Source organism: Bombina bombina, chromosome 8, assembly GCF_027579735.1.
Source record: "Bombina bombina isolate aBomBom1 chromosome 8, aBomBom1.pri, whole genome shotgun sequence".
Lineage (NCBI taxonomy): Eukaryota > Metazoa > Chordata > Amphibia > Anura > Bombinatoridae > Bombina > Bombina bombina.
The window spans coordinates 11,371,962-11,395,335 of NC_069506.1; the positions used below are offsets into that span (position 1 = coordinate 11,371,962).

Genomic DNA, 23,374 nt, shown 5'->3' on the forward strand with positions numbered 1-23,374 from the left:
ATCCCCCCTTAGCCCCCAACCTCCATGATCCCCCCAAACAGCTCTCTAACCCTCCCCCTCTATCTTACTGTGCGCCATCTAGGGTAATGGCAGCTGTCTGCCAGTACCCAGTTTTCCATAAAATTGTTATTTTTGGGAATGTTTCCATATTTTTCTGTAGTGTAGCTCCCCCCCCTCAATAAACAACCCCCCCACCCCCTCCCAGATCCCTTAGATCAAAATTCCCTCCCTCCTCTCTCCCTCTTTATGTCCAAAAATGTTGAATAGTGTAGCGGTTCCCACCTGCTTCCGCCCCGTGCACGTGCCCGCTCCCACCCACCAACGATCGTGGCCATCGATGTCCAATGCAGAGGGCCACAGAGTGTCTCCCTCTGCATCGGATGGGTAGAAAATGTTATTGCAGGATGCCTCAATATCAAGGCATCACTGCAATAACAGGAAAGCAGCTGGAAGCGATCAGGATCACTTCCACCGCTTGAAGGAACCAACGACATACAGAGTACGTCCTTGGTCGTTAAGAACATTTTTTCTAGGATGTTCCCTGTACGTTGTTGGTCCTTAATTGACATTGCAGTCAAAATTTAAATGCACGCAGATTTATTACATCTTTGAATATAAATATATTTGCAATATAAAAGGTATTGGCAAAAATGCTTTTAGTAAAAGTTATCACTGTTTTAGTGTTAGCATTTTTCTCAGCACGTGCATGTGAAGCATAGCTAGATATTGTCACTGCACCAGCATTTTAAATACTACAGCTGCTCAGATCATCAGTGGGGCTTGTATCATGTAAGCAATTAACAAAGTGAGTCATTACCAGATGGTACAAGCACCTTAGGTTCTCTGAGCAAGTGCTGGGTTTAAAATGCTGGTGCACGGTGCATACTTAAATACACTTTTGAAACAGCTATATCTTTTATTAGAAGCATTTTTGCTTATGCATGTATATTACAAAATTACTTCTGTTCAATACCGAAATGCACCCAATGTGGTTTCCAATTTTGGCTGGAATATCCCTTTAAGAGAAGCTGGTGAATTTACAGATTTATATTCAATTGATGGAGACATAGATAAAATGTGTTCAGTATATTTTATAAAATAAAAATGAGTTTTTTTAATATAAATATGTGTGTGTATAAACCAAGAATAAAATACAAATTGTTGAGATCTCCCATGTTGAGGGATATATCTCATGTACGCACACTAACTGCATTTGGTTATTGCTGGTGGTGACACAACCTGCCTACCCCAGCAGTAAACATAACATATACAGTATGAGGGTATCCAAGAGTGTTACTTACTTTTATCATATTTCACCACATCCTCCCTTGCCTGGTTATTTTCTTTAGTACAGATAGCAAGAACTTTAACAGCATAGAGGGATGTCCTCTGCCTGCCAGCCTATATAGAGAAAGATGTAAGCAGACATACTCTAGACAGACAGGAAGACAAACATGCAAATAGAGAAAGATGTAAGCAGACATACTCTAGACAGACAGACAAACAGCAGATAGAGAAAGATGTAAGCCGACATACTCTAGACAGACAGACAGACAAACAGGCAGATAGAGAAAGATGTAAGCAGGCATACTCTAGACAGACAGACAGACAAACAGGCAGATAGAGAAAGATGTAAGCAGACATACTCTAGACAGACAGACAAACAGGCAGATAGAGAAAGATGTAAGCAGACATCACTCTAGACAGACAGACAAACAGGCAGATAGAGAAAGATGTAAGCAGACATACTCTAGACAGACAGACAAACAGGCAGATAGAGAAAGATGTAAGCAGACATACTCTAGACAGACAGACAAACAGGCAGATAGAGAAAGATGTAAGCAGACATACTCTAGACAGACAGACAAACAGGCAGATAGAGAAAGATGTAAGCAGACATACTCTAGACAGACAGACAAACAGCAGATAGAGAAAGATGTAAGCAGACATACTCTAGACAGACAGACAGACAAACAGGCAGATAGAGAAAGATGTAAGCAGACATACTCTAGACAGACAGACAGACAGACAAACAGGCAGATAGAGAAAGATGTAAGCAGACATCACTCTAGACAGACAGACAAACAGGCAGATAGAGAAAGATATAAGCAGACATACTCTAGACAGACAGACAAACAGGCAGATAGAGAAAGATGTAAGCAGACATACTCTAGACAGACAGAGAAACAGGCAGATAGAGAAAGATGTAAGCAGACATCACTCTAGACAGACAGACAAACAGGCAGATAGAGAAAGATGTAAGCAGACATACTCTAGACAGACAGACAAACAGGCAGATAAAGATGTAAGCAGACATACTCTAGACAGACAGACAAACAGCAGATAGAGAAAGATGTAAGCAGACATACTCTAGACAGACAGACAGACAAACAGGCAGATAGAGAAAGATGTAAGCAGACATACTCTAGACAGACAGACAAACAGGCAGATAGAGAAAGATGTAAGCAGACATACTCTAGACAGACAGACAAACAGGCAGATAGAGAAAGATGTAAGCAGACATCACTCTAGACAGACAGACAAACAGGCAGATAGAGAAAGATGTAAGCAGACATCACTCTAGACAGACAGACAAACAGGCAGATAGAGAAAGATGTAAGCAGACATACTCTAGACAGACAAACAGGCAGATAGAGAAAGATGTAAGCAGACATACTCTAGACAGACAGACAAACAGCAGATAGAGAAAGATGTAAGCAGACATACTCTAGACAGACAGACAGACAAACAGGCAGATAGAGAAAGATGTAAGCAGACATCACTCTAGACAGACAGACAGACAAACAGGCAGATAGAGAAAAATGTAAGCAGACATACTCTAGACAGACAGACAGACAAACAGGCAGATAGAGAAAGATGTAAGCCGACATACTCTAGACAGACAGACAGACAAACAGGCAGATAGAGAAAGATGTAAGCAGACATCACTCTAGACAGACAGACAGACAAACAGGCAGATAGAGAAAAATGTAAGCAGACATACTCTAGACAGACAGACAGACAAACAAGCAGATAGAGAAAGATGTAAGCAGACATACTCTAGACAGACAGACAGACAAACAAGCAGATAGAGAAAGATGTAAGCAGACATACTCTAGACATACAGACAAACAGCAGATAGAGAAAGATGTAAGCAGACATACTCTAGACAGACAGACAGACAAACAAGCAGATAGAGGGAAAGAGGGAAAGAAAGATAGAGAGACAGATAGACAGACACAAACATGCATACGTGGATATTTGTCCTAAGATTGGGTTAATTACATTGCTGCCATAAGTGCAATAACATAATATACATAAACTTGCTTCCATTTACAGAAAACTCTAGCTATTTAAAGATTAGAAGGTGCTATTGTTACATGATTGAATTCAGTTACATTTAGTCATACTCAAAACAAAAAAGTACGTTTCTGCCTGTTTTGCTTCATCAGCTGTGTTAATTTAGGTAACCTTTTTATTCCCTAGTAGTTAGAACATTATTAGCACTATATTCATAAATATCAGTTGGTAAATGCAAAATTTGTTTATATCAGCCCTATTATACATTATCAGGTGAGCTCATGAGATCTGTTAAGTAAAACTGTACTTGTTTGATAGAACATATCATTGGCCACACATATTCAGATTTATTTTCATATATCATATATTATCCACCAGCAGTAAATCTTATTGGTTATTCTTTTCTATTCTGGGGTACTACTGTTAGGAGCGTTGCCGGTTTTTGTGTACAGTCTCCCTTTAGCATGAACAAATATTTGCTTTCTACACAGTTTTTCATATATAGTTTTTCATATAGTTTTTCATTAACGTTTGCAAGACCTTTTGATGTATGTTGATATATCAAGGCTATCATGTCTGTTGTATACATGACCCACAAACAAACATAAAAAAGTGGGTAGAAAAAAGATACTCAACATCAAATACAAGAACAATGGTATTGGGGTATCAGGGGCTCAAGCCCACATTGTACTCCAGTAGAAGCCTGAGGCCTTTACAGATTTTTTTAGTTCATAATCAGATTAATATAAACAAATTGTCTCATTATTTTCACATACAGTTAGTGGCCAGTGCTATCTGGTTCTTGTGTGTGACCTCAGGATGTGAGACTACATAACTCTGCATTGTATACAACAACATGTATATGGGATCACACGTTATGTAACTGATCTCAATATATGGAATAATACACAAGGAATGCACAATATACAAGGAATGAACCAAAGGGCAGTGGCTGTTCTACAAATGTTCTACAAGTTTTCTACATTGTATCAACAACATTTGGCTGTTTGGGTTTGGGTAGAATAATGAAAATGGCTCCTTCCTGCTGTTACCTTTATTCCTGACCACTACCCCGGACAATTTAGGCTCTATCTGAACATCCAGTCTCCACTTATGACTCCCCCAATATGACTCTTCCCACTAAACATCCACAACTCTGTGTCCGGTTTGTGTTCACAACTCTGCTGATGAGATTTCTTAACTTAGTCACCAGCTTGCTAGTTCCTGTTGATTTCTGTAATCAACCACTGCCAATGAGGTGGCAATCTGGATAAGTGCTACTGAGTTCTGCCTTGGGCACTAGCCCCAGATGTTTTTGTGACCAAGAAGTGGTCATGCTATAAAGTGACCTTGCAAAACATAAAAACATATAAATACAAGTTTTGTGCCTTAAATAAAGTTTTAGTTGGGTTTTATTTAGTTTTTTTTTCTCAGTGGGTTTTATAGCGTAGACTATTTACTGTGCTAGAATCTCTTTGTAGCTTAGTCAGCATTTTAATGCATTTCCTTCAGAGGAAATGATTCCCAGGGCAGAAATATAGAACTTTCTAATGGTCCCGTAATCTAATGAAAACCTCCTGTGTTTTGTTAAATTACCTGGATACCTTAACATTAGCTAAAGTAAATTACTGCTAAGTCTCTTGACTTTATAGAAGTATTTCTAATAGTGCAATAATTCCTACAAACAGCATTCAGCATGTTTCCCATTTGCAACCTTGTGTAATTTTATGTGTTGCATTGCAGCTGTACCTTTAGCAACTTGATCATCTTCTTTATAAGTCCTCTGTCTACGGCCTGTCCCGCAGCCAGCAAGCATTGTGGGAGAACTCTGCTTAAAATACCCACACATCTCTGCACAGAAACAGGAGAGAGGCATTTAAACACAACATAATATGACTTGCACTAGCAAAATAAAGTCTTTGTGCTGTCGGTTCCTGGAATTACAGTGAATTGTTAGCAGTGACTCATGGAAATATTACTGGGATAACATATTTAGATAAATTAAGTTGTGCAGACACTCAATGCAACACATGGCAATGCACAGTAAAGAATTACTACGTTGAATGGATATTTAATTTGTATTATATCTTAGCAGTCAACAATTTAGGGCCTAGATTAAGAGTGGAGCACAAAAGATAACTTACGCGAGAGTGATATTTGCGCTCCACTCATTAATGCCAGCGTATGCAAATGTGCGCTGGTATTACAAGTTAGCCGCAATGCGAATTTATGCCAATTTATCAAGAGCCAAACTGCCCTTGATGCCCCTGTTTGAGCACGAGCCTTTAGGCTCGCCACAAACAGCAGTTATGAAGCAGAGGTCTTAAGACTGCTGCTCCTTAACTGGTCCGCTGCCTCTGAGACTGCGGACATCAATCCGCCCGATCCTATACGATCAGGTTTATTGACACCCCCTGCTAGTGGCCGATTGGCCCAGAATCTGCAGAGGGCGGCATTGCACAAGCAATTTACTAGAACTGCCTGTGCAATGTTGAATGCCGACAGCATATGCTATCGGCATTCAGTGATGTCTGTCAGACATGATCCGCTACAGCTTATCATGTCTGACAGACATTGATAATTTGTCCGCCAGGTCTTTACTTGCACTAAACCCACGCAAGCAAATTTTTTGGGAGCTCAAGTGCACCCGTTTACTTTCAACTTGTGATATGCCGGCAAGTTAACGTGATCACGATATTGCTTATCATGGCGCTACTTGTTATGTAGGCCTAAATGACTTAAAATAATTTAGTTTACCAGGTTTTGAAATTAAAAACAATTCAGGGATACACCACTTAAAAATTCTGGTAGAATCAAAAGTTATGGACTTTTTTGATGTAGCCAATGAGGGTTAGGCATAATTGAGCATGTGCACTGAATTAGCCAATCATGGTGTTATGTTGCAAGCTCAGGTAAATGTCACCTTTACATAAGTTAAACACATAGTAGTATGCAACACAATAGCACATTTTCTTTTACATTTCCTTTTAGTTTATAAGGCAAACACATATTGTAAATCAGAATCTATCCTTCATGTTTACAAATTCATTATATATATATAAACATTATCAAACCATATATTTTCCTGATATGAAGCTTTAACAAGGGGGGGCTACACAAAAGGGGCTAAATATTAAAGGGACATAAAACATTAAAATTCTCTGTTATGAGACAGATAAAACATACAAACTGCTTTCTAATTTAATTATATTATAAAGTGTGCTTCTTTCTCTTGGAATCCTTTCTTGAAGGAGTAGCAATATACTACTGGGAGCTAGCTGGCAATAGAGGCATAGATGTGCAGCAACCAATAGCAGCTATCTCCCAGTAGTGCATTGCTGTTTCTGAGCCTACCTAGGTATGATTTTCTACAAAGGATATTATTAGAACAAAACTATTTCATAATAGTAGGAAAGTATAATTTTGTCTTTAAAGGGCCACTAAACCCAAAATCTTTCTTTCATGATTCAGATAGAGAATAGAAATTTAAACAACATTACAATTTACTTCTATTATTTATTTTTTAGATATCCTTAGTTGAAGAAAAAGCAATGCACATGGTGAGCCAATCACACGAGGCTTCTATGTGCAGCAACCAATCAGCAGCTCCTGAGTATATCTAGATATGCTTTTCAGCTAAGAATATCAAGAGAATAAAACAAATTAGATAATATAAGTAAATTAGAAAGATGTTTAAAATTGCATTTTCTTTCTAAATCATGAAAGAAAAAGTGTGGGTGTCATGTCCCTTTAAGATGCTGTAAACAGAGTCACTGCATAACTTACTGTAAGAATAGTTCCATCTTTACTGCTCAGAAGAGAGATACATCTGTCACATATATCCTCACCGCGATCCTAATGAAACGAGCAAAAGTTACACAGAGCTTAAAGCTTCATATAACGTTTGTGATGTGAATAATTATATTGTGGAGGAGATGAAAAAAACAAAGTCATTTTAATTGAAACTACATTAATAATGTTCTGAGATGAATCTGCTGTGCACTAATATCAGCTTATTCTATAAAGGGAGATTATTTATGTGACAATTCTATAAACTGTTGTCACATATCCTACACACACACAAATTGTGCTAATATATGCTTGTTTTATATTCACTTATATGTATTGAGCTGCGTGACTCCCTTTTCTATTGCTTAAAAGTCATCTGTTGGCAGTCTCACTTTATTGCAAGCTCCACCCCCATCTATTGCTGAAAAGTCATCTGTTGGCAGTCTCACTTTATTGCAAGCTCCACCCCCCATCTATTGCTGAAAAGTCATCTGTTGGCAGTCTCACTTTATTGTAAACTCCACCCCCCATCTATTGCTGAAAAGTCATCTGTAGGCAGCCTCACTTTATTGCAAGCTCCACCCCCCATCTATTGCTGAAAAGTCATATCTTGGCAGTCTAATTTTATTGTAAGCTCCACCCCCATCTATTGCTGAAAAGTCATATGTTGGCAGTCTAACTTTATTGTAAACTCCACCCCCATCTATTGCTGAAAAGTCATATGTTGGAAGTCTCACTTTATTGCAAGCTTTACCCCCCCCTCATCTATTGCTGGAAAGTAATCTGTGGGCAGTATCTCCTTATTGCAAGCTCTACTCTCCCCCACCCATCTATTGCTGAAAAGTCATCGGTTGATAGTCTAACTTTATTGTAAGCTCCACCCCCCATCTATTGCTAAAAAGTCATATGTTGGAAGTCTCACTTTATTGCAAGCTTTACCCCCCCTCAAAAAGTCATATGTTGGCAGTCTAACTTAATTGTAAGTTCCACCCCCCATCTATTGCTGAAAAGTCATATGTTGGCAGTCTCACTTTATTGCAAGATTTACCCCCCCCCTCTCATCAATTGCTGGAAAGTAATCTGTGGACAGTATCTCCTTATTGCAAGCTCTACTCCCCCCCACCCATCTATTGCTGAAAAGTCATCTGTTGGCAGTCTCACTTTATTGTAAGTTCCATGCCCCCCCCCCATCTATTGCTGAGAAGTCATATGTTGGCAGTCTCACTTTATTGCAAGCTCTACCCCCCCCCCCCACATCTGTTGCTGAAAAGTCATCTGTTGGCAGTCTCATTTTATTGCACGCTCTACCCCCCCCCCACATCAACTGCTGAAAAGTCATATGTTGGCAGTCTCACTTTATTGCAAGCTCCAACCCCCCATCTATTGCTGAAAAGTCATCTGTTGGCAGTCTCACTTTATTGCAAGCTCTACTCCCCCCTCTATCTATTGCTGAAAAGTCATCTGTGTGTTGGCAGTCTCACTTTATTGCAAGCTCTACCCCCCCACATCTATTGCTGAAAACTCATCTGTTGGCAGTCTCACTTTATTGCAAGCTCTACCCCCTCACATCTGTTGCTGAAAAGTTATCTGTGGGCAGTATCTCCTTATTGCAAGCTCTACTTCCCCCTCTATCTATTGCTGAAAAGATAAAAGATAAAGTAATCTGTGTGTTGGCAGTCTCACTTTTTTGCAAGCTCTAACCCCCCCCCCCCCACCACCACCACCACCACCACCACCCCCATCTATTGATAATGTCATTTGTATATATACTAAATCTGAACTATTGAATAAACCTCAAGTTAATTTTATGGGGGGGTTTTCAGGAGTAAAAGTGGTCCTTTAAATATAATCAATATTTTTAACACTGATCTGGAATTGAAGCATTTAAATAGGAGCATTACTAGGAAATATCTATCAGCCAATGAGCATTAGTAAGAAGTACCTATCGGCCAATAAGTATTGCCAGGAAATATCTATCAGCCAATGAGCAATAGTAAGAAGTCCCTATCAGCCAATAAGTATTGACAGGAAGTACCTAGCAGCCAATGATCATTTGCAGGAAGCACCTTACCTTAATAGCTAGAGTAACTTCCAAGGACATGTTGAGCATGAGTCCCAGTACCGCAAGCAATATGTATCTGTAGTCATCTCCGCTGTCGGGTAAAGTGCACTTGTTCTGAGACAGATAATAGTGATAATGTATTTATTTTAATATAATGTATTTATACCAATATAATCACTGAAAAATACACTTTTTCCGACACTTAGGAATTGCAGTTAACATAGATATGTAGAATGTTTCCAAACAAGAGGCCTCACTGAAGATTTTAGAATCTGAATGAAAAATAATAGTATTGTGGTTTCAGCAAGGAAAGCACCAGAAACGTAATATAAACACAGGCCTAGAAATATATAAACTGATTCATTAAGAGTGGAAAAAATACAGAGGTCCCAATCTAAAACAGTGATCACTGTCCCAGAAAGTATCACTGCTCCTAAACTTGGCCACATAATCTCTACTGCCCAAACCCTGTCTTATGCCACATCCCCAAGTCCTGCAAACTGAACAACAGGTCACAAAAGCACTGTACTTTAAACTAAAGTACAGTTTTATTACACAAAGTATAACATTATGAAAAAGAGGATGCCTCTCTATTTTGTGAAGAGGGGTAAGTAAGAGATTATCATGTATACTAGTTTTTACATGATTACTAAGTCATATATGACCACTTACTATTAAAAATTATGCATAGACCTAATCGTGGCTCTTCCTCATACATTTGTTTTCTTGCGTATAATATATGCCTGCAATTTTGCAGCTCATCAGTGGCAGCCTTTCAATAACTGTAGTGGATCTGTGTTGTACCCCAATACATGTCCATATGGGTACCATATTTTGGCTGCATTTCTTTTTGAATACCCTGTGGACCGTTATTGTTGTACAATATAGGTCCACTCCACCAGCAGGAATTCTAGAATCTACCTGTTAACAAATATTTAGTCTTTAAGTAACATGTCTACATAAAACAACAGTTCTACCCTCTAAAAGTGTTAAACAAGAGTCCAATCCAGTAGTAACACAAGGGGGTGTTGTGCATGGTGCAATCTAACCCAATGCACTACTTGAGCTTCCCAGAACTATAAAAGGACCAGATACATCTGCTAGATGGGGCCCAGTGCACTACACAGAGGAAGGTTAAAGCAAAAGAGTATATATAATATTAATAATAATAATAATAATAATAATAATAAAGGTATGAAAAAGGCAGTAGCAGTTAAATGCCAACCACTGCACACGTGATATCTTTCTTTGTGGTCCCCCTTTGCACCCCACAATTGTATGGTCTACAATAAACCCTGGTGATGATCCCACCTAATATGTGAGTGTTAGGCCCATATTCAATGTTATATTACATATGTTTCCTGTTTGTATTTTTCATCAAGAAATGTTATGTGCATGGACTGCAGGGTGTAATTATTCATTATTCTCTCTTTATAATTGTATTAGTGAATGAAATATTTGAATATATACAAACACAATGTTATTTGAGTACTTAAAGGCTTTCTGCATTATTAGAGGGGGTTTTTTTTTCATACCATTGCCAGCAAGCAGGCGTCCCAGCATTCTACATACTCAGCTGCCTGCTTCCTTATGTCCTGATCCTCAAGTAGATTTCCGATGATGCCGATACAATGAGGCAGCACCTCTCTGTTGCAGCTCTCCACATTACTCTGTAGAACATATGCATATATATATATACACATATAAACACATAAATACATATGTATCCATATATACACATATAAATACATATGTATACATATATACACATATAAACACATAAATACATATGTCTACATATATACACAAAGAAACACCTAAATACATATGTATACATATATACACATAAATACATATATATACACATATAAATACATAAATACATATGTATACATATATACACACATAAATACATATATCTACATATATACACAAATAAACACATACATATGTATACATATATACACAAATAAATACATATGTATACATATATACACATATAAACATATCAATACATATGTATACATATATACACATATAAACACATAAATACATATGTCTACATATATACACAAATAAACACATAAATACATATGTATACAAATATACACAAATAAATACATATGTATACATATATACACATATAAACACATAAATGCATATGGATTATGTGAGAAAAATAGCTAGTTGGGCCAATCCAGCACAAACTAATAATTAACTTCAAAATACATAAATTGCAATGTAGTGTAAAAATTCACAAAGATACTCCAAGTAGGTTCAGAAAAAAGGGATAGTATTTATTATTCCCTATACAATTGAATCCTAAAATCATACCTATAGATTCAAATACAGGCAACAAACATATATCTATTAACTAAATCATAAAACATGGTATAAACATATGTAAGCAATCCTAATACTTAGATAAGTAAACGGCCCTATATCAATTAGCATGCTGGTAAATATAACACTTCATTCATGTACCAAAAGATTAAACAACAAAGATACAATACAATTGTATATATATGTCCCGCATAGCATGCAAGCACAGTTACACAGTCTCAAATGTGTCAGATACTTATGAGTTTCACAGACTGCTTTGATTAACCCACTAATGCAGCAATAACAACTAATGCACTCGACAAGAAGTAATTAACACACTTAAGGTTGTTTAACTGTGCTTGCATTTCAGCTATACAGGACTGTGGGACTGTCAATATCTATGAGATTTGTCTCACTTGACACCGTTTGACGAACTTTTGAGTTCCGCAATAACAACTAATACAGTTGATAAGAAGTATCTGACACATTTGAGACTGTGTACCTGTGCTTGCATCTCAGCTTAAGTCTATGCGGGACATATATATATATATATATATATATATATATATATATATATATATATACAATTATATTGTCTCTTTGTTGTTTAATCTTTTAGTACATGAATGAGGTGTTATATATACCAGCATGCTAATTGATATATGGCCGTTTACTTATCTAAGTATTAGGATTGCTTGCTTACATATGTTTATACCATGTTTTATGATTTAGTTCATAGATATATGTTTGTTGCCTGTATTTGAATCTATAGGTATGATTTTAGGATTCAGTTGTATAGGGAATGATAAATACTATCCCTTTTTTCTGAACCTACTTGAAGTATCTTTGTGAATTTTTACAATGCAATTTATGTATTTTGAAGTTGATTATTAGTTTGTGCTGGATTGGCCCAACTACCTATTTTTCTCACATAATCCATATTATTTTTCCTTTGGGCTCTGTGCACTGGTGCGCCTGAGAGTATTTGTTTAATCAGGTGCTCCATTACTATTAACAATATATCCTTATTGAGCGGGTGAATACTCTATCTACATAAATACATATGTATACATTTATAGACATTTATAAATATTTTTATAGTGCATTGGAGCCCTTTGCAGTCAAGTAGTCAAGTAGCTGAAAACATAAACTCATATTTATGTAATATTCATATTTAATAAAGTGGTATACTGTGTATTTACTGTAAATATTTCACTTCCAATGCTCTGCACATAGCAGAATATGTTCTATGTATTTGTAAATAGATATTCCTATATTTAATTTCTACTTCACTGTCCTTTAACATTGCACAAGACAAAGTGAAACAGCGCTAATCTTTATTTATACTTTATCACTTTAACAAACAGCGCTAATATTTATTTATACTTTTATCACTTTAACAAACAGCGCTAACATTCATTTATACTCTATCACTTTAACACATAACTTGATAGACTTTGTTTGAAATTATTAAGGATGTGAAATGTTTTCTCGTTTAGTCTTAATTTATCTTATATAGGGCTAGATTACAAGTGGAGTGCTAATTTATCTTGCACCCAATTACGACCGCATATTAAATAACCAGTCATTACAAATGGCTGGTTAATGTTACCACAAGCTCGGGGTAACAATTTGTGCTCTCACTGCTCTGAAATGTAACCAGAGGTTAGACCTCTAGTTAATTTAAAAAATGTCCTCCAATAGCCCCCAAAATAAAGTTTAGTGTTTCTTTAAAAAATAGTAGCATCATTCACGTGTTGCTTTATACATTTGTCAAATAGGTATTTATTTTGTCTGTAAATGCACTGTATAAAGAGGCTGTGTTGAATTAAGAATCAACTGTTATTCACAAAAGTTCCTACAAATTGTGGAATTAGTTCAGATTGGAATATTACTATAATACTCTGCAATGTTATATATGTGTTTCACTGAAATTCAATAAAAATACAATTAAAAAAGAGAACATATCTTACCAGTAAATGAACAAAGGATATTAATGATCTACAGGAAAAGTTGGTCCTAAAATGAATTTTCAACCTATTAAAAATGAACAGACATAAAAAAGGGAAACAAAAAAAAAAAGAAATAAAAATTATTCATCTGTGACAGTCAAAAAGCTGCATTGCACATAAATAATATACATTAATTATCTTATTAACTAAATCAGCATTATGAATTATTCAGTACATTGCCCTAGAGTTGACCTCATATATTGTTTTTATTATGTAGCTAAAACAATTAGTTTGTATTATGACAAGTTGGGGATACTATGAGCTGTACTGGATAATTTTGTGTAGTCTCATACATTTTTTATAGCTTAAACACAGAGCTTTTAAACTAGTAAATGCGTATTTCTCATAAGCTACCAAGACATAAACAAACCCTGGAACTCAAAACGCATTGTATTTAATTTATAAATAAGCTTCATAGCAGTTTATGGAACGATAACAAATCTGATGAGTTTACCAACTTGGAACTACAACATAAAATTAGGTTGCTGAGGTGCCTCTCTGTAAAGGCGAAATCATGTTTGCAAATTATTGAGCATCAGTTCACCTACATTCTCAACAGATTTGTTAATGGCTTTTTATGCCAATAACATCTATAGATACGTTAGATGCCCAATACATGAAATCTCATACATCAAACGACTTGCAACAAGTTTTTTATCTGCATGATATTAGTTTCACAAATGAGTTTTATTTAAAAGGGCCATTATAATAAAAAAAAATTGTATGCTCTAATTCTCTAGAACCTGGTTTCTCAACAGATCAAGGCCCCAGGAAAACTGTCTCACACTGACCCAAATGTATTCAAATTTATGCAAATGAACATGGTAGCCTCCCTGCCCTAACCCCAACAGGCCCATCAACCTCAGAGCCAGGACCCCTAACATTAAGGGCCAAAGAAAGGGCCCCCAACCTCCAGGGCCAGACCTCACACTCCATGTCCCTCACAGCGACAGACCCTCGGCAGGACCCCCACACTCCAGGGCCCCCCACTAAACCCACATTGAACTGCTTAGTTACTGATAGGGCAAATCCCTGCTGCTTATTATATATATATATATATATATATATATATATATATATATATATATATATATATATATATATATATATAAAACTACCAGGCCCTGGACATGTCCAGCTAAAATTTACCAGGCCTTGAGGTCACTTTGGTTGAGAACCACTGCTCTAGAACATGTGACTCTCCCTTTCACATTTGGGGTTGCACAACTATTACAAGTTGAGAAATAACTTATTTTGCAGGTGCATAAAGCTGTGTAATGTAAACTGCGAAATTGCGTGCGTGTTTACGTATTCCCCATAGAAGTCAATTGAGAAGACGAATAGAAAAAAAAAAAACTAAGCTGTTGTGCAAAGCCCATCACGTATTCTCCTCAAAAAGTATACATGAAAATGCAAATATTTCAAATTGTGAAAAAAATTTCACAACAGAATGTGTTCTATTTAATTCTAAATAAATATTTCTCTATATATGTGATAATTTTTGGACTGATATATCTATTCATAGTGAGATATGTATACGAATATATATATATATATATATATATATATATATATATATATAAAACTGGGGACCTGCAGTCAGTGTGACCTATACCATCAGGTAGTTATGTATGATAATCTGTACGACATGTCAGTGGCAAAGTGTGTTTCAGTTTGAGTTTGGCCATTACTACGGCATATCATAGTTAAATGCAGCTTTTGCTCGTAACCTTTGAATATGCAAATCTTAAACAGTTTGTGATTGCCGTACATATGAAATTACGGTTCTATGTTGCCGTTTGGTTACTATAATGTCACTGATCATTTTTATTAAGCTTTTGTATATATTGTCTTGATATGTCAATATTATGATCACTGTTGTTTACTATTGTCACAAGGTTGTTACCATGACTCCATTTTGGCATTTTTTTTTTGTCTTAATTGGGGGGGAGGGGTTTGTTTGCTATATATTGGATGAGATGTCATTACACTGTGTCTGAGGAAGGGGATATTTTGTCCCCAAAACGTCACTATATTTTCACAGTAAAAAGTGTGTTAAAAAGACCAACGAGTGCAAGTTTTTGTTACTTCTGTTTATCCTGCACTAGCACCCTGGAAGTTCGGCTGTTAAGTGAGAGTGCTCTCCTGTATTCTAATATTTCAATTTGTTGATGCACCCACAAGTGATTACTTCTTCCCTAGAGACTATTTCCGCACTACAACACTACAGCACTTTCATGTGCACTATACCTTGTGTAACCTAGCAATATGGATACTGATGTGGAGGCCACTGAAGTACTGACATTCACTGAGAACGATGCAGCCAGAATCCTATTTGCTTTAGATGATGACATGAATAATGAAGGCTCTGCTAACTCCATCTTCCTTACTCTTTTGAAATTGAAGAAAAAGGAGGTGGACCTGAAACTCCATGGACTGTATCTTTCTGAGTACTATAGAAGGATGTTAATACCACATGGGTTTCAGATTAAAAATGTACCCACAATAGGACGCACTAATCCGGACTTTTGCAAGTGCTGGTGCGCCATTCTAACCAAGTGCTCACTGGATTTGATACTACTTGTTACAGAGGAAGTGAGGGTCCTCTTGGACAAAGTGAAACAGGAGATATTGGATTGTGAGACAAAAAAGATTCAGATCTTGATGGATGACACTACTGAGCCATGGTTAGTTAAATTGACCACTCAAGTAAAGGAATATAAAGAAAACCTTATCCAATTTAAGAACAGAAAATTACAGGTTATCACTGAGGATCATAAAGAAAAAAGAGTGTACCGATGGCTCATTGGAGGTGATAATAGGAGATCATATGCACAAAGGAGGAGACGGCAGCGATATTACACCAAACAATCATTGCAAACAGTTGACAGCAGTTCAGGCTCGGATACGGATATGCCACACACAAGTAGTGATCTAACTGGTGGAACCGGCACCCCACAACAGTTTTTTCAGGGGGTCACCACAAGAGCCGGCCAAAGAAAACAAGGGGGAGGCCCCACTTACGGAGGGGCGGGTGGCGAGAAAAATCACCACTCCCCCCAAGGTAACACAGACCACCTGACCTGGGACTGACTTAGTAGTGAACATTAGCCATCGGCCTCTTACAGCTGCTGAAGTGTCCCTTTTAAATAAGGGTTTAAGCTTTGTACCAACACGTAGGGCTGATGAGTTTGATGTTTTTATTTATTGTCACAAATTACAATGGTCCCTGAGACTTAAAGAGTTTTTCGAGGATACAAAGTCTAATAATCCTCTGTTTAAAATCAAAAGCTCCTTCGATCCACATAGCCAGAACTCTAGCATTAAAACATTCATGTGACTGGTTTCACAAGATATTACACATATGGAAAAGACGAAATACTGCAACAACTTATCTGAGGAGGAGAAACAGGCACTAACTACACTATCTTCTGATCCAGATATAGTGATTAGGACGGCGGATAAAGGGGGAGTGTTCGTGATCTTTGATTATTCCTATTACCAGGGTAAGATACTTCAATAACTGAGTGACCGGACCACCTACTCACCATTGAAACATGATCTAACGTCTGAGTTTAAAAGGATCATTGAAGAGGTAGTGGTTCAGGACTTTACAGCTGGCTGGATCGATGAGAACATGAGGAAGTATTTGTTAGTGGATTTTCCCTCATGCCCCATACTTTACACATTACCAAAAATCCATAAAAGTATGGTGATACCGCCGGGGAGACCGATAGTCTCAGCAAGAAACTCCATTACCTCTAGACTGGCAGTCTACGTGGACCATTTTTTACAGCCATTGGTAAAAAAAACATCCGATCCTATCTACGTGATTCATCACAACTCATCTTAGAATTGATGGAGTTAGAAATGGATAACTCTTGGATCCTTGCAATGGCAGATGTAAATAGCCTCTACACGATCATTCCTCATGAGAGCGGCAAACTCTGCAATTTGGAGGCATTGGTCCGCTATCCTTATGTTTGAGAATTCTTTTTATCAGCAAATAGCAGGGACCGCCATGGGCTTGAATGTGGCCCCATCCCTGGCTAACCTGTTCATGGATAAATATGAAACATCAGTCATGGGAATCTTTGAGAAACCTGAAGTGAGGTTCTACCATTGATACATCGACAACCTCTTTATTGTTTGGAGTGATACTACTGAGACACTTGAGAGTTGGTTTGATCAGCTCAACAAATTGGACAATCCAGTAAAATTCAAACTAAATATCCAAGAAACATCGATTGATTTCCTGGACTTGAGAATCTTCAAGAAAGGCCAGCAACATCTGGGGACATCCCTGTTCTGTAAACCGACAGACCGCAATTCATTACTCCATCCAAGCAGCAGTCATCCAACTGCTCTATTGAAAGCAATTCCGAAAGCACAGCTAATGAGAGTGGCAAGAAACAACAGTGAACCAGAGTTGAGACTGACACAATTAGCAGAGATGGTGGAGAAATGTAAGCAGCAGGGCTACAATTCACTGTTAATTGACCAGAATGTGCGAGGGGTCTCTGATTTAGAACCTGATGCTTGTGCGACAAACAGAGGGGACATGCAAAGATTGACTTTCACCATGATTTATAGTCCGACCATCGGCAAGGTAGGCGCAAGCCTTAACCAGCACTGGCACATTATAAAAAGTGACCCTACCCTTCCATTTGACAAGTGGCACCACCCTAGAGTTGGGTATAAAAGAATAAAAATCTTAAAGTTGCCCTCATGATTATGGATCCTTCTCATTGTTACATCCAACCAAATTGGTTACAACGTAAAAAAAAAAAATGGCTGCTATAGGTGCACTGGGTGTACAACCTGCAGCGCTATGATACCGGGCCTGACATTTGGCCATCCCCACACTAATAGGAGGTTTCAGATCAGACATTTCATCATGTGCACTACCACTCATGTGGTGTATCTCCTCAATTGTTGCTGTGGGCGTTTTTATGTCAGGAAAACCATTGATGATGCACGGACAAGATTTTCTAATCACAGATCAGCCATTAGGACAGCCCTAAAGAAAATGACCAGCAAACAGCCTGGGGCAAGGCATTTTCTTGAGGCCAGCCATACAGTGAATGACCGTAGATTCGTTCTAATTGACCATATCCCTCCATTGAGGCATGTAGGTGATCGCAATAAGATTCTCCTTCAAACTGATTCTCCTTCAAATACGGTGTAACCCAATGGACTTAATACAGTCGTTGACTGGCATTGCTTTCTTTAATGAGCTGCTCTCTACCATTGTTTCTTGTTTTGCGGTGTGTACAAACTGGGGACCTGCAGTCAGTGTGACCTATACCATCAGGTAGTTATGTATGATAATCTGTACGACATGTCAGTGGCAAAGTGTGTTTCAGTTTGAGTTTGGCCATTACTACGGCATAACATAGTTAACTGCAGCTTTTGCTCGTAACCTTTGAATATGCAAATCTTAAACAGTTTGTGATTGCTGTACGTATGAAATTACGGTTCAATGTGGCTGTTTGGTTACTATAATGTCACTGATCATTTTTATTAAGCTTTTGTATATATTGTCTTGATATGTCAATATTATGATCACTGTTTGTTTACTATTGTCACAAGGTTGTTAACATGACTCCTTTTTGGTGTTTTTTTGTCTTAATTGGGGGGAGGGGTTTACTATGTTTGTTTGCTATATATTGGATGAGATGTCATTACACTGTGTCTGAGGAAGAAGATATTTTGTCCCCGAAACATCACTATATTTTCACAGTAAAAAGTGTGTTAAAAAGACCAGCGAGTGCAAGTTTTTGTTACTTATATATATATATATCAACCGAAAAAAAGGTGCACTCTCAGGGCTTTCACAAAAGAAGTAAAGTTACTTTATTTGAAACGTTTTCAGGGATCAGGTCCCCTTCATCAGCATACAAAGCAGTGAGCATATACAAACTTATATAGTGATACAACAAACAATCAAACCATACCTAAGTGAGTGGCGCCAAAACCCCGGTCTGAATCGCTGCTTGCGTTCCACCGGTCCGGCCAACCAGATGTAGTGCACTATGTCACTTCTGGTAATAAACATAACATCGTAATCGATGCCTTACACAAATTGTGTTAGAATGAACAAACAATGCAATCAGTCCCCACAATTACAGCGAGACATTGATCTTAAAGTGATTAAAGTATCAGTGTAGCTCCCAGTGCCCCGTTTCTAGGCACTGGGAGCCGTTGGAATTTCAATGTGCTACGTGCACTGAAGATGATAAAAATTTGTCTTGAAGAAGGCCTTTGAATAGGCCGAAACGTCGACATTGCTTGATGTACTACTAGTTTTGGATAATAAAGATTATATACTTTTACCTACTCTACAAGTCCTGCGAGTGCCCTCCATACACATAGCTAACTTGCTTATCATTCTGAGGATTGCACCCGGGCTATGGTTGCACAAGAGTGAGTGCTAGGCTATATATATATTGAGATCTATATGTGAAAATCCCTCTGAGATATTGTTTTATGTGCATAAGATTGTAATGTAATATGCCTATACATATAAATGCATGTTTCTCTATGTATGTGTATATGTCTGTGTCTCAATGTAAAATCCCTGCGTCTGCTTTTATTTTTTTATAACACCCAAGATGTCTTATTTGTGAGCCCTTATAATTTTTGTTTGCAATATTTTTTTTAATAGAAGGATATCCAGGGAATGATTCTTTAACCCCTAAACGACCAGCATCGCACCCCGTACGATGCTGACCGTTATGCCCTTAAGTACCAGCGATGTACCCTGTACGTCGCTGCAGTCCTGGGCTTTTCTCTGCTGTGATCTCGCTCAAAATAGCGAGATTGCGCTATTTCTGCATGCCCCACGAGTGGGGCACTGCAGAAATAGATTTGCAGAGTTATTGATGCAGAGAGGACTACTCTGTGGTGACAGCGGTGGTGCCGATCATTGGTGGGTGGGAGCGTAAGGAGGGAGGAGGGTAGGCAGCCCATTGCTGGAGGGGGCGGGAGGAGGGCAGGACTGCTACACCACGCTACACAGATAGGAGAGAAAAAAAGCCGGAAAGTAAGGGGGAAGGAGGGAGGAATGGCAATAAGGGGGATCCTATGTGGAATCCATTGTGGGAAAGGGATCTGGGAGGGTGGGTAATGAAGGGGGGGCAGCTACAGTATTTTTTAAAAATATGCATAAATTGAGGCAAACTGGGTATTTGGAGACAGCTGCCAGTGCCTAAGATGGCAACAAATATTTAGAGGGGGGAGGGTTAGAGAGCTGTTTGGGGGGGATCAGGGAGGTTTGGGGTAAAAGGGGATCAAGTGTGGTACGCAGCGGCATTTAGCGGCCTTCTAATTACCAAAAAGCAATGCCAAAGCCATATATGTCTGCTATTTCTGAACAAAGGGGATCCCAGATAAGAATTTCCCCAGGACCCGGGCGGCTCACTTTGCACCTCTAAATGAGAAAGGCGAAGCAGGGAGGTGACTAGTACCGGAGTGACAGTCTAATTGGAAGGCTGTTTTACCATTTATGCTTTAGCAGTTTGAAATTCTCCTGCACTAACAGACTTACTTGTTTGCAACTAGCCTGACATCTTAATAACTCTTTGCACAGCCTATGTTACTTATTTGACTCTTGCATAAAAGCCACTAACACTTTATGCTTATTTTATATTTATATGTTTAAAGCCTTACATTCAGGACTGTTTTGCAAGTGAGCCTTTTCTCTTTGCTGATTGTAACTGCGCTTTGTAATGTTTTTTTTGTAGATTTTCTTGAAACTTTTTTGTTGCGCAAAGCTGTTAACTAGAGCTCTTCGCGCGCAAAAAGGATTGTTGCGTAAAAGCGAATGCGCGCGCACAATCACAATTTTTCAAGACTTGTAATACATGTGCAATGGAAATTGATTGTGAAAAGACCACATTGCGTGTGGAAAACTCATGATGCGCTACTTTAAATCTTGCCCTATGTGTTTAGCCGCTTCAGGACCCGTACAGCACTCCTGAGTGTAAAACTGCTGCTGACCCAATCTGGAGGGCTAGTTACACAATTGGATCATGCACCAAGCACTGCTAATTGGATCAATGGCAGTTTCTGCTCCAGACTAGCAGTGCTCTATGGGTTCTGAGTGGCACTTCTACTATGTCTTTAACTTCTTTGAGGGGGTTAAACACATAGGCCCATATTTATCAAGTATGGAGCTTGAAGGGCCGTGTTTCTGGCGAGTCTTCAAACTTGCCAGAAACACAAGTTATGAAGCAGCGGTCTAAAGACTGCTGCTCCATAACCCTGTCTGCCTGCTCTGAGCAGGCAGACAGGAATCACCGCAATTCAACCCGATCGAGTACGATCGGGTTGATTGACACCCCCCTGCTGGTGGACGATTGGCCGCGATTCTTCAGGGGGCGGCGTTGCACCAGCAGCTCTTGTGAGCTGCTGGTGCAATGCTGAATACAGAGAGCCTATTGCTCTCCGTATTCAGCGAGGTCTGGCAGACATGATCCGCACTGGCAGATCAGGTTTGCCAGACTTTGATAAATCGAGGCCATAGAGGTGAAGTTTGCTAGTCAAAAGTACATACTCTAACAAATTAGAGCCTATCATTTTTCAATTATAATAGGTGGTACGGAACTCAGATAGGAAGAGAGTGATCTTGGAGGTGGCATGGAACTCCGATAGGAAGAGAATGATCTTGGAGGTGGCATGGAACTCAGATAGGAAGAGAATGATCTTGGAGGTGGCACAGAACTCTGATAGGAAGAGAATGATCTTGGAGGTGGCATGGAACTCCGATAGGAAGAGAATGATCTTGGAGGTGGCATGGAACTCCGATAGGAAGAGAATGATCTTGGAGGTGGCATGGAACTCAGATAGGAAGAGAATGATCTTGGAGGTGGCACAGAACTCTGATAGGAAGAGAATGATCTTGGAGGTGGCATGGAACTCCGATAGGAAGAGAATGATCTTGGAGGTGGCATGGAACTCAGATAGGAAGAGAATGATCTTGGAGGTGGCATGGAACTTAGATTGGAAGAGAGTGGTCTTGTAGGGGCACAGAATTCAGGTTGAAAAACAGTGATCTTAGAACATTTTTCAGAGGTGTATATTCACAATGACTTATATCTGCAGCTACTGTACCTTTCCTCCAGTGTGAGGCAGTTTAATATGGTGATGGCGTCATTTGCTCTTCCATCCCTTAGAGTCACATATTGCAGGAGACTTTGCAGTAGGCTGAAAATATTATATATCAATAGCATCAGAAAACCAACATACAGTTAGACCAAAATGTTAATGTGGAATATTTATTTATTAGATATGTTACAATAATGCCTGGCAAGGATTTAATATTTTTATGCAAACAAATGTTCATTTTCCATATAATCAATAGAATCGTCAATTATTAAATCAATATTGTACTGGAAAATATTATATCATCCTTATGAAAGAACAGTAATTCAAATTATTTTCTCTAAAAGGTTTTTTTTTTTAATTTAATTTGAATCTAATACAGCAGCATCATAATTTACTGGTTGATACTTCCTGGTAAAGCTTACTGGTACTTCCTGCTAATACTGATTGGCTGATAGGTATAGAGTTGCATAACATTAGTAGGATGTATACAACTGATATTGCTGTATTATTTTGAATTTAAAATGTTATATTTCACATTTTTCAGGCAAAAAAAAATTAAAAACTGCTCCATATGTAAGATTTGTGAGTAAAATGTCCCTTAAAATGCTGATTCTCAAAGTCCTTAATGTGAGTCTACAAGAACGAGCATTTAAATGTAGTTGTAAATGCTATATTCCATATTTAAAGGAATAGTCTAGTCAAAATGAAACTTTCATAATTCAGATAGAGTGTGCTCTTGGTATCTTAATTTGAATGGAAGCTTAGAAGCCGGCCCATTTTT

At 38.1% G+C, this 23,374-nt stretch overlaps 1 protein-coding gene across 1 annotated transcript in view; it reads right to left on the reverse strand.

Moving 5' to 3' along the window:
- Nucleotides 1-23,374, reverse strand: part of TTC12 (tetratricopeptide repeat domain 12) — a 153,191-nt gene that overhangs the window by 4,357 nt on the left and 125,460 nt on the right. Inside the window, exons 14-20 of the mRNA XM_053689834.1 lie at nucleotides 22,600-22,692; nucleotides 13,447-13,510; nucleotides 10,687-10,821; nucleotides 9,161-9,265; nucleotides 7,087-7,155; nucleotides 5,050-5,151; nucleotides 1,302-1,401 (exon numbers count right to left, since the gene is read on the reverse strand). Of these exons, the coding sequence (XP_053545809.1) occupies nucleotides 1,302-1,401; nucleotides 5,050-5,151; nucleotides 7,087-7,155; nucleotides 9,161-9,265; nucleotides 10,687-10,821; nucleotides 13,447-13,510; nucleotides 22,600-22,692 (668 nt within the window). The remainder of the gene's footprint in view (nucleotides 1-1,301; nucleotides 1,402-5,049; nucleotides 5,152-7,086; nucleotides 7,156-9,160; nucleotides 9,266-10,686; nucleotides 10,822-13,446; nucleotides 13,511-22,599; nucleotides 22,693-23,374) is intronic.